Source organism: Mustela nivalis, assembly GCF_964662115.1.
Source record: "Mustela nivalis genome assembly, chromosome: 2".
Classification (NCBI taxonomy): domain Eukaryota; kingdom Metazoa; phylum Chordata; class Mammalia; order Carnivora; family Mustelidae; genus Mustela; species Mustela nivalis.
Window position 1 is genome coordinate 156583065 of NC_139021.1, and position 14718 is coordinate 156597782.

At 56.2% G+C, this 14718-nt stretch overlaps 1 protein-coding gene and 1 long non-coding RNA gene across 2 annotated transcripts in view; one reads left to right on the top strand and one right to left on the bottom strand.

Moving 5' to 3' along the window:
* The window catches only part of SLIT1 (slit guidance ligand 1), a 164214-nt gene that overhangs the window by 24193 nt on the left and 125303 nt on the right, over positions 1-14718 (bottom strand). Inside the window, exons 14-23 of the mRNA XM_082722141.1 lie at positions 13785-13948; positions 13040-13063; positions 12756-12900; positions 12072-12146; positions 11750-11893; positions 9013-9156; positions 8551-8717; positions 6504-6636; positions 4237-4305; positions 1525-1596 (exon numbers count right to left, since the gene is read on the bottom strand). Coding sequence (XP_082578267.1) covers positions 1525-1596; positions 4237-4305; positions 6504-6636; positions 8551-8717; positions 9013-9156; positions 11750-11893; positions 12072-12146; positions 12756-12900; positions 13040-13063; positions 13785-13948 — 1137 coding nt within the window. The remainder of the gene's footprint in view (positions 1-1524; positions 1597-4236; positions 4306-6503; positions 6637-8550; positions 8718-9012; positions 9157-11749; positions 11894-12071; positions 12147-12755; positions 12901-13039; positions 13064-13784; positions 13949-14718) is intronic.
* On the top strand, positions 8683-9812 carry LOC309860277. Its single transcript, XR_014309294.1, has 2 exons — positions 8683-8915; positions 9458-9812. It is a non-coding gene; the product is annotated as an uncharacterized lncRNA (long non-coding RNA).

Here is a 14718-nt window from a genome sequence, read left to right on the forward strand (position 1 = left end):
CTCAAATAAATAAATAAAGTGTTAAAAAAAAAAAAAAAGACAAAGAAGAACTTGTGACGGTGTTGGCAAGGGGCTGTGACTGCACCCCCTCCATCATAAATATGGGGACTGAGGCCCTACAGGGAGAGAGAACTTCCCCAGGATGCTGAAAGTAAGTCCCTAAGCTGGCTTTTTAAGTCACCTTCTCAGCTTCCTGGGTCCACAGGCTACACCACTCTCCCCCAAGGCTTCCAAATGAACGAAAGAGCAGTAAAGGAAACAACTCTCACGACAGCCCCACATGTCTGTCAGCGGTGTGACATATATGAAACCATACAGTGAGAGACCACCGCTCACTGACCAGGAGCAGGGAGCGACCCCGTGCAGGGACAGGGAGGAAGGTCAGAGAAACTATGCTGGCTGGAGAAGCCAACCAAGAGAGAGGACTGTGGGAGGAGTCCCTTCACGTAAAACTCCAGGTGGTTCACACTCGTCCATAGAAGTCTGGGTGGGCAGTGCTGGGGGCAGGAGTGGCGGAGGAAGGGCTGTCACAGGGTGTGAGGAGACTTCTGGGGGTGATGGAAGAGGTCACTGCATGGATTGCGGTGATGGTTCCATGGATGGGAACATAAGTCAGGCTGTAGCCACCTGTGGGCTTTCAGTACGTACAACTGGCTTTTCTAAAATAATGAGAGTGAGGAGATGCTCCTGTCCCAGGGACGGGCTCTGTGTCCCCTTACAGGGGCCGGAATCACTGAGAGCAGGACTGTCCAGCCCCGGCACTATGGACAACTCTTTGTGGGTGTTTAGCAGCAAAACCCTGGCCAGTGGCTCTCCCTGGCCCCCTCCAGCCATGACCCGCCCCCCCAAAGTGTTTCCAATGTGACCAAATGTCCCCGAGGGGGCAGAATCAGCCCAGCCGACAGCAGCTTCAGCACCAGCTCAGGAAGGCTCTGACAGGGCACCCGGTTGATGTTAGACCCCATGGCAAATAAGCACAGGTGCGGAAACTAGAACCAGCATTTCATGGCCTCAAGCCCACGTTCTGCTCCAGGGGTGGGTCTGGCTGGGTCATGACCCTGTCCATGTTTCCTGGGTCTTGGCTCAATATAAGGTTCAAAAATGGGCAAAATGAAACTTCCTTGTATGGACTACATAGGGAGATGGCAAGACTGTAAAGAAAATCAAAAAGTGATTGCCATAAAGGTCAGGCGAGGCAGAGTCTGGAGATGGGAGAGAGGGGGAAGGGTCAGGAAGGGATGGGGGAAATTTTGGGGTGCTGCATTCTATTTTTTTGCCTTAGGTATTCACATATGGGCCAGCTTTATGACTATTTGTTAAATGGTACATTTATATTTTTTTGCATTTTTCTGTGTAAATGCTACATTTCCCTTAAATAAAAAAATTTAGTTCATTTCTTTCCGGCTGGCAGGCCCCAGGCACACTCCCCGGGGATGATGCCATGAGTGCCAGTGGGGCTCGGGGGGACATCTCAGTGGCCAGAGCGCTTGTGCCCTCCCTCTACCTCCCTGCCCTGGGACTCACAGGGTGGTGAGCTGGCTCATGTTGGTGAAGGAGGAATTGCTTAAGGAGCTGATCTTGTTGTTACTCAAGTCCCTGGAAGACAAAAATACATTGTTTAGAAAGGAAGAACTCTAGCCTGCTCTCAGCTATGGGCTCCTCCCCTCCCCCACTCTGTCCATGGCTGCCCTCTCTCGGCCAGGTTGGGGGGGGGGGTGTTGAGGAGTGGTAGAGAGGGGCATTGGGTGCACAACTAGCTACAGCGCTCTGTTCTGCTCCCTGAATACCCACTCCATCTCTAGGGCTGCCTGTCTCCATTTCCTTACCCCCACCCCAGACTTCTGCCCCCTTCCTTCCTGGAAATGCTCCCACCGAGGAGACAGGCTGCCTCTGAACTACCAGATCTAGTGGGTTCTGTGCTTTCTCCTCTTGCTAGTACTTAGCTAGCTCCTTCCTAGCCCTGCCCCAATCCGGTGGGGAGACAGTAACCACCGTTTTTCAAATGAAGACACGCGGTCTCAGATGAAGCCCGTCCAGGGTCACAGCTGACACCCCTCTTCTCAAACTTCTCGCTTCCCCATCTTTCCTTCCTCAGACCCCGGACTTCCCACACTTCCCTCCACCTCCTTGGCCACACCTCCTCAGTCTCTGGGTGAAGCTTCTTTCCCAGCCAACCCTGCCTTCAGACTCTTTCCCGGTAGTCCACTCTGGGAGCCTCAGGGGACAGAGATGGATGCTCTAGGCTTCCCTCCCCACCACAGGCAACAGTGCTCTCCTCTGTGGGGCCAGCAGCCTGGCTTGTGAACTCCCCTCCAGAGACACTCGAAGTACAGTCCACATCTTGGCGTCTTCCCCCACCCACCCAGAAACACCAGCCCCGCTACCCCACTACCCCCTCTCTCTCAGCCTCCTCTCCCCTTCTGCTCACTTGAGCCATCTCTCTCCCAGCTTCTGGCTCAGGTGCTACCTCCTCTCGTACCTGCAGCTTTGCCCCCCTTTCAACCCATCTTCCACATGGATGGGCACCACCACCATCCTTCTAGACACAAGTCTGACTAAGTCACTTCCCTGCCAAATCCTGCAGTGGCCCCCACTTGCCTAAAAAATTGGCCCAGACACCTGCTAAGTGCTCTGGGTTCTGGTCCACCTCTCCCTCACTGGCTCCCACGTGCCTGGCGTGGATTTGCTACCCTTCCTGAAATTCTCTTGCCCCTGTTTCCTCTGCCCACTGGTGAGCTCTGCCTCCACCCCAGCCCCCCACACTGAGTCCATCACCACCTGCCGCCCCCCTCCACCACCACTTTGAGCCACAGCCCTAATGTGCATTTCCCTCTGTTGGAACACTCATCAGTCCCATGACTTTGTGTGCCCCAAGTCTCCCTCTGCATGCCCCCCAGACCACCACTTTTAGGGGGAGGGCCATGGCTTAGGGGCCTTCATATCTCCTCACTTCATGCCTCTCTTGGTTCAGGAAATATTTGTAACATGAAACCATATGCCCTGCCTTCAACTTGCCTTCGTGAACGTTCTTCTAGCTAATCTCATTCAAGACCAGCCCCTTGTTCTTAGGAACCACTGAGGTTCTTCCCCTGAGCACTCAGCACACTGGGGGGCCCCTCCTTGTGATGGGCAAGGATTGGTTGCACATCAGTCCTCTCTCCCTCCCTACCCCCAGGTGTATCTGAGCCACCAGTGCAGCTGCCCCAAATCAGAGCAGAGAAAGGTTGTCTATGTCTTTGCTACTCTGTCACCAGCCACCAAACCACTGCCCTCTGTCTCCTTCCCACCATGGGAAAAGTCAAAACACATCTGCTAGGTCTTTAGCAAAGACAGATACACCAGAGCTTCAAGATCCTGGAAGCCACAGTGCTACTCAGAGTAGCCGGTCCCTGAACCAAATGTCCCACAACCAGAAACTTCTGCCAAAGCCCATATCACTTAGGACACTGAAACACACGATGTAGTTTAGCTAATAGGTTTGTCACAGTAACACTTTGTCAGTGAAGGAAGCAAGACATTGATTTACCTTCTGGTGCAAGTTTCTTATCTAGCTGTGGACCCGTGACAAACAGTCCTCTAGGGACCCCTGGTTTATTTACTGCACCTGCGGAGCTCCGCTCCAAGCCTGACTGAGATGGAAGGCCATCTCTCTGGACTTCTTTTGGGGGAGAATCTGGCCAATGAGCAGACCAGGACAACTGAGATGAAGTGTTAATTAGGCTGGAAAGCTAAAAGGAACTGAAGTTATTCTGAGGCTTATCTCATGTACTTTCGTGGGGTGAAATAACAGAAAAAGATGTTAGCCTAAAGAAAAAGAGTCACAGATGTGAATTTGTGAATTTGTAGCTGCCATATTTCATGTTTGGCCTGGGGACCTTGGTGGAGCTGAGAAGTTTCCCATCAGCCTCTTCTGCTCTGGCTCTCTCCTTCGCCAGGATGACCCACATTAGCAATCATTCTCAGCCCAGAGGGAGGCTTGGGGTGATGCGCTGGGTAGAAGCGGACAGGGTCCAACCCAAGGGAGCCGGGAACATGCCATTCCCAAGTACGACCACTAGGTGGCAACACAGCTCTATGCAAGGACCTTCTAGGCGGGAAGGGGCAAAATTCAAAACCTGATCAGCCCAAAGTGGGGTGGTAGGGAATCCCAGGAAACCTGGAGCCAGAGGGTTAGATACCAGGGGCCCCCTGGCCTCTGAGGCAGGCCTGGGATCCTTGAGAGGCCTGGATACTCACACAAGCTGCAGGTACTTGAAGGTGGACAGCTGTCCCGGAACCAGTGTGAACTGATTCCCGTCCAAGTAGCTACGGGAGAGAACACAACCGTTAGTGGGCGCTGGGAAGCCTCCCTGCCCCAGCAGGCTTGCCGGCTCTGCTCCGCTCCACTCTCTGCTCCACTCCTCCCCTCCACGCAGGCCACACAACTGGTCCAGAATCGCTATCCGGAGAAAACATGAACTCTCTTAAGCACGTGGGTAGGTGCCAGCCAAAGAACTTGGTAAAAGACCTGAGACACAAAGCCTCCCTCGGCTTCCTTCCTTCCCCAGCCTCACCCTCTCAGCCTCCTCCCTGTTGGTGGGTACCCCCCGGGGGCTCACTGCTGGGCTCCTCACCCATCCCCACTCTGCCCCATGGTTTTCCTGGCCAGACAGTCCTGATCTGCACATTGGTCCCTCCCAGGCCCACTTGCCAGGCCCCTCACCAGCTAGCAGGGCCCCTCTGCTCCTGCCGGCAAAGTGTGTGAGGCTGGTCCTATGGAAGCCCCAGACCCAGACAGGCCCAAACCGGAGCTCAGTGCTTTTCCACCCAAACTGGCCTCCTCTGACTCCATCAGCATCGGACCCATGTCCTACCCACCTAGGCTCAGGACCCTGATGGTGATGCTCCGACTCACTCAATAGTGCCCCAGGGCCGCTGACTCTCCTGCCTACTGGTCGCTGCTCATTTGCCGTGTTCCAGACTCACATCTCCCCTGACTGCACACAATCGCCCACGCCTGGACTCCTGCAGCTGCCTCTGTCTGTTCCCCCCACCTTGGTCTCCCTGCTGGGACCCACTATATACACCACCTCCCAAGTTGTGGTTCTCAAAGCCAAGGCCACCAGAAATCCTAACACTCCTGAAGCTTCCCCTTGTCTGTGGGATGGTGCTTGGGATTGAAGATGCTGTGAAGGTCACCTACCTGCCCCCAGCCATCCTTGCTAAGCAGTGGCCCAAAGACCAGGAGCTGAACTCGCAGCTGGGCTCCCTGCTCTGGACCCCCACCAACCACAGCCCTCAGGATGGCCTGCCCCCAACCTCCAAAGATCCAGAGAGCAGCAAAACCAGGGCCTTGGTTTTGCTGCTCTCTGACCCATCACTGTGTCATACAAGTGACTTCCTACCCATCTCATGCAACCCTCTCAATGACTCAATACACCCATTATCAATATATCCCAGTGGCCCCATTTGACAGCTGGGAAAATGAAGGCTTAGAGAAGTCGAGTGACCTTCCCAGCCTCCGCACTCCAGCAACCTCTATCAAAGAAAGCAGGCTGTCCCCCCGTCCCATTATGCTCAAGGTTGCTATGAGGCACCAAGGAGAAAGCAGGTCACTAACGGGATGATAGAAAACTGGACAAAGGACAGGATGGCAGGCCACAGGACAAGGACAGCAGTGGTTGATGTGCTTGCGAGGAAAGAGCCTGCCTCACTGGTAAAGACAGAAACACAAATGAGAACCTCATGTGCTCCCTGCAGGGGAAGAAAAGCACAGCCTGGAGGGACCAATCCCAGGGGAGGGACCATAGCCTCTTATTTGCGGGTGTCTGTTGAAGAAGCCCAGCGCTCCATCTCTGTGTGTCACACACACAGACTATCTCTACCCCCGCGCAAGGTCAGATACCACATCCAAATCAACCAAGAATTTAGCATCATGATGCCCAGAATTGATGGGGTAGGGGTGGGGAGGTAGTGGTGGGAGGAAGGCCATTTCCACACCCGGCCAGTAGGGGGTGCAAAGGCAAGGACTTTTCTGGAAGGCTGTTAATGCAAAAGGCAGCAAGAGTCCTAACAATGCATTATTCTTTAACTAGCAGCTTCACTGAAGGGATAGTCGCCTTGGCACCATTTATAATAATACAATCTAGTAAAACATTGGAAACAACTCTCCAGCAAAGGGGGTTTGTTATGTAGATCATAGTAGAGTCATAGGGTAGAATAGCATATGGCCAGCAAAAATACACATCTGTGGGAGCTTTCATCGCAGAAGGGGACGCTGAGGAGGTGATGTGAAGTGGAAAACACACGTTACTTCTTATTCGAACAGCAGGCATCAGCTGAGAGTGAGAAAGCAGCCACTGTGGGTGACTCAGGCTAGCGGGTGACTACAGGGGGTGTCACCCCAAAGCTCATAGCCTTCTTGGAACCCGTGTCTCCTGCAACACCCTAACTCCAAGCCTTTGTCAACCACTGTCCATTCTCTGTCATCTTGTACCCCCGACGCCAGGCCTGGGGCTACTCACAGTTCCGTGACGTTCTTGGGGATGCCCTTGGGCAGGGCCTGGAGGTGCTTGTTGCTACATCGGACCACCGTGTCCAGGCAGGAACATTCCTGGGGGCACTGGGGGCGGGGCAGGCAGCCCCCCTCCTCCTGGCCTGGGGAAGAAGGCCCGAAGCCACGTCAGTGAGGGGACAGGCCTTCTTAGGGCCTCGTGTGGCTGGGGCCCCGCTCCACGAGGCCTGGGAAGACATTCTCCGACAGTCTCCCAGGCTCCAGGAAGTCTCCTCTTAGCTACACCCCTTTCCCCCCAGGAACAAAGCCCCCGGACCTGTTCTGAGGTTGAGATGGGTCTTGGGTCAATCTCCTGCCTCAGATCCAAGGTGGACGAAGGCACAGCACAGAAGGAGGATGGCAACACACCGTTTCTTGAGCACCTACTGTGTGCCAGACACGATGCTGACCATCATCTCTTTAACATGCACTAACAGGCCACTAACTCCCCTAGAACGCATGTACCAAGGACAGAAGCTTGTCTCTTTCCTTTTCTTTGCTCCCAGAAGGAGCCCAGCCCCTGGAGCAGAGCCTGGCCCACAGCGGCCCTCAAAGCAGACCAGCTGAGTGAACACATGAATGGATGTGTACTTTACTGAGGCCTGGAGAGGGTCCCTAACCTGCTCACCTCCGAAGGCTGCTCAGAGGTATCTCAGGGTCCACCCCCACATCCTGCCGATGCAGAACAGGCTCCTGTCACACGTCCTTCATGTATTCATCCATTCATTCAGGAAATACTGCTGAGAGGCCTCTGCCTGCCTTCCCTTCTTCTGACTGGGGCAGGACGACTAATAAGGACACCACGGCAGGAGTGGCTGAGGGCACCAGGTGACCATGACAGTGGGGAGGCTGGCTGTGGGCAGGCACCGTGCAATAAGGATGAATTCCCTGAGTCCTCAAGCCAGCTCTCTGGCAGGTGTGCTACGAACCCAATTTCGAGATGAGGAAACTGAGGGCAGAGGGGTAGGGTAACGTGCCCAATGTCCCCCTAGCCTGGAAGCGGTGGCACAGGACAGGAATGGAAGCCGGCCGCCACCAGAGCCTGCCTGCTCAACGGCCTCGTTCTACCTCCCAGCAAAACATCACATCTTTCACCTCGAGGAAGTTCTCCTGTGGGGGTGAGTTGAAGAGAGCTGTCTGTCAGGATGACCCGTCCGGCAGAGTGCGGCATGAGAGCAGAGCTCTGGGAGTGTCCGAACACCAAGCAGCAGGGGTGGTTAAATCCATCCCGACACTCTCCAGACAACGAATTTCATGTCACAAATGTCTGCACAGACGGCACTATATGACCCTAGGTGTGTCAGGTGTGTTTGCACACACACACAGAGCAAAGCTCAGGAAGGTCACACAGCGAATAGTGACAGGAGTCATTCAGGGCTGGGAAGCAGGAGGGGGGACATATTTGTGATCTTTTTACTCTTTTGGATTGTCTGTGGTTGCTTTTGAAGGAAATGATGATGCCTCCCTTTGTAATAAGAAAAGTAAAAAGAGGGACCACCTGGGGAGCTCAATTGGTTAAATGTCTGCCCATGGCTCATGTCATGATCCTAGAGCCCCAGGATCAAGTCTAGGGTCAAGTCCCGCGCCAGGCTCACCCAGACACGGCTGTGAGAAGTGACCGGGTTTCCCACAGGGAGGAGGCAGGCCCAGGAACGTCCCACTGCCCCTCACGGACATGGGGAAGCTGTGAGCCTGGAGCGCTGAGGCACAGCCAGGAGGCAGATCGTCCCTGCGTGAGGCATACTTCTATTAAAAAACACACTAACGGGTGAACTGTGATTTTTTTCTGAGTGATGGAATAATAGGTAATGTTTATTTTCTTCTTTTATCCATAGTTCCCCATTTTTAAAACAATAAGCATATTTTTGTTTTTAAGATCCCACGAAGCCGCTGCCAGGCAGGGGTCGGTGCAGGATGAAGAGGGGGGTCTCCCTGCTCCCCCCACCAACACACCGGAGCCCTCCTCTCCAGGGCTGCCAGCCCGCCTCTCCCCTCCTGCCCAGGAGCCCACAGCTTACCCTCCTCACACCTGAAGTCCGGGAAGGCCACGTCCTGTAGGGGGATCTGCCGCAGGAAGTCTGGGTTCTGGCACCGCGGGTTCCCGGTCACGATCTTCCTCCTCCGCAGCCAGTCGCCCAGCCAGGCCAGCTGGCAGTTGCAGTTGAAAGGGTTGGCCAGGAGGTTTCTGGAAGAGGCGGCCGTGTGACCAGCAACACACCCTGCCAGGCACGGTTTCCCTGCAGAGCCCTCTCGCGCCTCCACGGACAGGCCACGCAGCCACGCAGCCACCCGGGGCCCCCTCCCAGATGGCCAGCACTTATGAAGACATGGCACCCGGACACAGTGGGACCCCAGGGACCACAAGCGCCCGACACCGCCCTCAGTGAGTAACAACCGCGAGGAGGGCGGGTGGCCGCCAGGGAGCGGACGCTGCTGCCAGAGCCCCAGGCCCGCCCGCCCTCCCTCCCTGCCGGACTTACAGCGTGGAGAGGGCCTGGAGGGTGTCGAAGGCCCCGGGCGAGATGGTGGCGATCTGGTTGTCATAGAGCGAGAGGAGGCGGACGTTGCGCAGGCCCGTGAAGCTGTCATTGTGGATGCAGCTGATGCGGTTGTTCCTCAGCATCCTGGGGGGCGGGAAGGGGGCAGCCCCCACTGTGCCCTGCCGCCATCGAGCCGCCCGCACTGTGCCCCCCTACCAAGCCCCCCCCCAAAGTCTCCTCTCAAGGCAGTGAGCCCAGATGGAGGACTGCAGCACCAGGACCCCCTGCACCTGTGCTCCCCTCTGGACCCTCCCCCCCAGATGCTCCCCTGTCCATCCTGTCACCGCCTTCACTCCCTGGGTGCCCAAGGCACCCCCAGGCCAGCTCCACATTCACCTCCAGGGACACTTGCTTAAAACCTACACCTGGTTGTGTTCCTGTCCAGCCTGAAGCCCCAGGGGTGCCCTGACTGCCCAAAGAATAACGTCTCCTCTCTTTACTGTGACCTGGGGGAGCCCGTCTGACACAGCCTTGGACAAGCATCTGCCCGCTTCCATAGAGAGCGACACACCTGCACTCGTCTGGCCTGCGGGCGTGCCACCCAGGCCTGCATCACCATGCCCCTCCCTGGCTACGGTTTCCTTCTAGAATGACTCCTTTCCTCACGTATGTCTGTGAAAGTCCCTGTTCACCCTCAAAAACCTGGTTCAATCCCCCACCCCCACAAACAAAACCAAGCTTGACCCAGGATAGGTAACTTACAAAAGAAATTAAAATGGCTTATGAAGGTTGATAAAAAATGTTTAAACTTACAAGTCATTAAGAACACATAAGCACATTGAGTCTTTGCCTGACAAATAGCAAAATAAATAAAAATATAGTAATAATGCCCAGGGTCATTGTGGGGGAACGGGCACTTTGACACTTGGGCTGGCAGGAGAGTGACTCGGGGCCTCCCTGGAAGTGACAGGCACCAAAGACCCTGAAAGGGCCCTTCATGCTTTCTTCCATCCAGGCTTCTTCTAGGAATTTATCAAAAGGGAAGAATCCTGGGGCGTCTGAGTGGCTCAGTGGGTTAAAGCCTCTGCCTTTGGCTCAGGTCATGATCCCAGGGTCCTGGGATCGAGCCCTGCATCGGGCTCTCTGAAAAGCAGGGAGCCTGCTTCCCTTCCTCTCTCTCTGCCTGCCTTTCCGCCTACTTGTGATCTTCTCTGTCAAATAAATAAATTAAAAAAAAAAAAAAAAAAAGGGAAGAATCTTGGAGGGGCACAGAATTTCGTGATAAAGATATCAATCACAATATTGCTTATAACAAAAATTAAAATAGCCCAAATTTCCAATAATTACATAATACATAGTCCTTTAAAATAATGTTGTCAAGGAAATTTTAATGATACGTACAGGTGCTCGCGTTGTGTTTAAGGACAAAGCAGGCCACTGAATAAAATGGATTCTAGGGTTCTGTTCAGTAATAGCTACATGGAAGCATCCCGTGTGCGGTGTACGGGTGTGTATGAATGCCATTGTACATAGGGGTGCTTGAGACCGGAAAGGTGGTAGCGGTCATTTGTGTGTGGTGGCGGGGTTCTGGCCTTTCTCCCGTGCCTGCACTGTGGCTCCTGTGTGCTGCTCTGCCCAGCTCTGCCCCAGCACCCCTCTGCCCCTCTCCTCCGTCCCCCTCCAAGCCTCCCTCATGGGGACCCCGAGCACTGAAGAGCCCACAACACCCTCATTCAAGGACGACCTGGCCAGGGTGAGGACAAGCGGGGCAGCCCTGGAAGCACAGCCTGGGAAAGCAGCCCCACCCGATTCACACGTGACAAAAGCAAGTGGCGAAACACAACACAAAAGGAATCCCCATTTTGTAAAACAAGCCAACAGGAAAACACAGAAAGCCACAGGAAATCCCTCCATGTATTCATTTCCTTTACATGAATCCCACGGTATGTGCTCGGGAAACAGATCGCTAGCCCTACAGCCGGGCCGGGGGCGATGGAAACCCAGCCAGGCGGCGTCAGGAGATGTGCTGCCCAGCGTGGTAGCCATCAGCCGCATGGAGCTGTTGATGATTAAGATGAAATGAAATTCAGAATTTTGTGTCTTAGTGGCGCTAGCCACACGTCAGGAACTCCAGAGCTACCCGTGGCTACTGACTGGATAGTGTGGACGTGGGACACTTCAGTCAACATAGGAAACCCGACCGGACAGCACGTCTGCTGCACACTCGGAAGGTCTACATGGTCACCAGAAGGGCTGGCGCTGTCTGGGTGGAGGGAGGGTGCTCCCTGAGGCAGGGATGAACCCCAGGATCCTACTGAGTCCTAATGTCTGGTCAGCTCTGGCCAGGCTCTGGGTCACAGGAGCCTAGAATTTCAGAGATGATGGGCCCTCCCTGCTCCTCCATCTGTGCTGGCTGAGTCACCTCAGCCATGTGCCCCTTGGGGCCACCCAGCCCTCCCACCTCCATCCCTGCTGTCCGCTCCTGAACGAACACACAGGGGAACCCCCAGTGGGGCCCACCTCTGCTCACCCCTTCACCAGGCATCGGCCTCCCCCCACCCCAGGTGACATCTGATCACCGGCCCCACCGCAGGCAGGGTCCCCAGCTGTCCCTCGGCCGCTGCAAGCTGGGATTAGGGGAAGAGGGAGTCTCTCATCCTCTCTGCTGCAGACGCCCGCACTCTGGCTTTGGTTTGCCTGGAGCAGACCGGCCCTGCTCCCTGGACTACACACTCACAGGGTCCTCAGGCCATCCAGACCTCGGAACATGCCGCTCCGGATGGACTCCAGCTGGTTGGCGGTCAGGTGCAGCTCGCTCACAGAGGCTGCGCCCTCGAAGGCCCCATCTTCGATTTCCGACACCTTGTTGTTGCTCAGATTGCTGGACGGGAGGCAGCAGTGCAATGATGGAGCTGGGGATCCCCGCCCCCCGGCCCCGCCTTCCAGCCCCCTGCACAGGAGCCCTGCCTCCCCGCTGGGAGCACCCCCACACCCAGTATCCGCCTTCTCCCTCCCCAGCCGGAGTCCTCACTGCCACCTCCCGCCAATGGGTAACTCACATCTTCTTCAGATGAGTGAGTTTTTTAAATATCCCGGTGGCCTCCAGGACGGAAATCTCATTGTTGTTTAATCGTCTGTAAGAGGCCATGAAGAGAACTCACACATTCATAAATGACAGACATGAGAGTATCTTCTAAATTGAGACTATTTGGGACTCAGACAGGGTTCCCAGAATTTATGGGGCAAGGCAAACGGATCCTATTTCAAAGGAAGGATGGATGGGCATACTCGGGGAGCATTTTTAACGTTAAAAATGCCATGAAAATGTACCTACACAAATGACAGGCATGTGTAGCTATTCACGGATGCGCACACACACGTGAGCACAAATTTACATTTTTAAAGAAAGAAAACAGCTGAAGGATGGCTTGAGAGCCAACTTGATCTGATGGGATCCTATCCCCCAGAAGAAGGCAAAAGCATGACTGAGAATAGCTCCCCCAGTTCAGGCTGCCGACCTGCCCGACCTGCCCGTGAGGGTCTGAGGCTGTTATTGGGAGCAGAGGGGCTGTGGGGGGCGGCGGGGGTTGGGGAGCCACTCCCTGCCACACCCGCAGCTGCCACACTGGGGTCTTCCGCACTCCCCGACAGAGCTGGATCAGAGAGAAACCCAGAGCAGATCCAGGGGGGTTAGTGGGGCTGGGGGCAGGCAGGGGTGGTGTGCAGAGGGCAGGGGGCCTCACAGTTCAGCTGTGGACTGGGGGATGCGCTCAGGGATCTTGGTGAGCTTCAGGCTGGAGCACTCAGCCAGGCTGGCCTCACAGCGGCACTTGTGGGGACAGACGGCATCGCTGTTGCACTCACTGTTCAGCTGGTAGTCCTCCGTGCCTGCAGGGACAGGGCAGGGGCTGGGGGCTGAGCAGCCCGGGGCAGGGCCTCCCCAGCCACCCCCCCACAGCCTGCTGCCCCTGCCCACCCACTATCATCGGCCCCCCCTGACTGGCCTCAGTCCCCCCCACTCTCCTACCTGGAATGAAGTACTGCTCTTTGGCTGGGGAGAGAAGCAGAAACACCATGAAGCTGCCATCCTCTAGGACTTACAGAAGAGCCCAGGCTCCAAACCCACTGCCCAGGTGAGGGCACCCCAGGAACAACACTGGGGTCCCAAATCCGGGCTCCAGAGCCCATCTGCCCAGCCCCCAGCTGGAGAAGAGCACGGATGCTCCCTGGCTGGGCTGAGGCTGGGGACAGTATCTGCCCCAGCTGAACCTCTCAGGGAGCACCAAAAACACAAGAACGCTCATGGTCAGTGGCCCAAGACAAGGATGGGGCTGCGAGGCACCACGTCCCTGACCAGGATCCAGGCTCAGAAGCTGACCCACACTGCCCCCAGCCAGTTTCTGCTGCCCCCAGAGCCTAGAGGAGGCAGTTCTCTCACCGAGGAGAGGTCCCAGGCTTCCTGAGTCTGAAAGCAGTACATGAAAGCAAATTGACCTGGGAGCAGAGGAACCCGGATCCTTGACTGGGCAGGCCTCCCTCAGGGACCTTCGGCCAGCCCTGGTCTTCCCTAAGCCTCCGTGCAAGACGGGGTGGGGCTGGCCGACCACTCAGATCTGGGGCTACGATTTGGGTCCCTCTAGCGAGGGTCTGGAGTGGCCAAGGACACACCGTTGGGGCCATTCAGAAATCATCACGGGTCCCTAAGCAGACTGAAGACAGGCCGGCCGGTGGAGAGACTGGGCGGGGGCGGGGCAGGGTGGACGGATGTCTACCTGAGCAGCGGAACTTCTTGCTCTTGATCTGCCCGATGCGCTTGTTGGCGAGGCGCCGGGGGCTGGCGCAGCGGGCTCCGCTCGTCTCGATGGGGTTGGTGCGCAGGAAGTCCGCCAGCCACTTGAGGTTACAGTCACAGATGAAAGGGTTCTGCGCCAGGTGCCTGTCCCGGGGGTGGGGGGCAGAGCGGGGATCAGAGACAGGGCGGCAAACCGTGCTGACCTCGGCCTGGAGGTCGCTGCTCGCTGGTGGCTTGAAACGCATGGCCTTGGGCCACCGCCTGGATTCGCCCACCAACTACGGAGAAGCCTTGCCAGAACCTGGCAGCGGGGAAGGCTCTCCACAGGCTCTGGAGCTTCCCGCTGTCCCTGCTGAACCCCCCGCAAGCCTCACTCTGTCCTCTGTCCCTCTACCCACCTGCACCCACCCCCCAGCACACTTCACGGACACGAGCGGAGGCAAGAGTGACCTGGGGACTGGCCGGACCACGCCAGCCTTCTACGGGTGAGGGGACAGAACGGGTATTAGAGTCCAGGACTGTCGGTGCCCAGAGGCCTTTGTCGTGGGTCGTCCTCTCCCGGCAGCCTTGGGCAACAGCAGCTTCTCTCCATAGCCTTTGTCAGGAAGGGAATGGGGCCCTAAAACATGGCTGAACAGCTACTTATTGGGCAACCACTCATATTCTCCTGCCAGGCTGCCTGTGCGACCAGCAGGATAAATGTGGGAGGGGACAGCCGGCAGGCGATGCTGACTGTAGGAACCCGGGGTGCTCTAGCGACCACATGGGTGGTTTTCCCATTCGTGGGCCCTCCCCCCCGCAATAAGGCTCAGACCAACCACATCTGAACCGCCAGCAGCCCGCTTGCCGGCTTGTATCGTGGCCATCACAGCCCTGGGCAGGCCCTGCTTTCTAAACGGACACAGGAAATAATA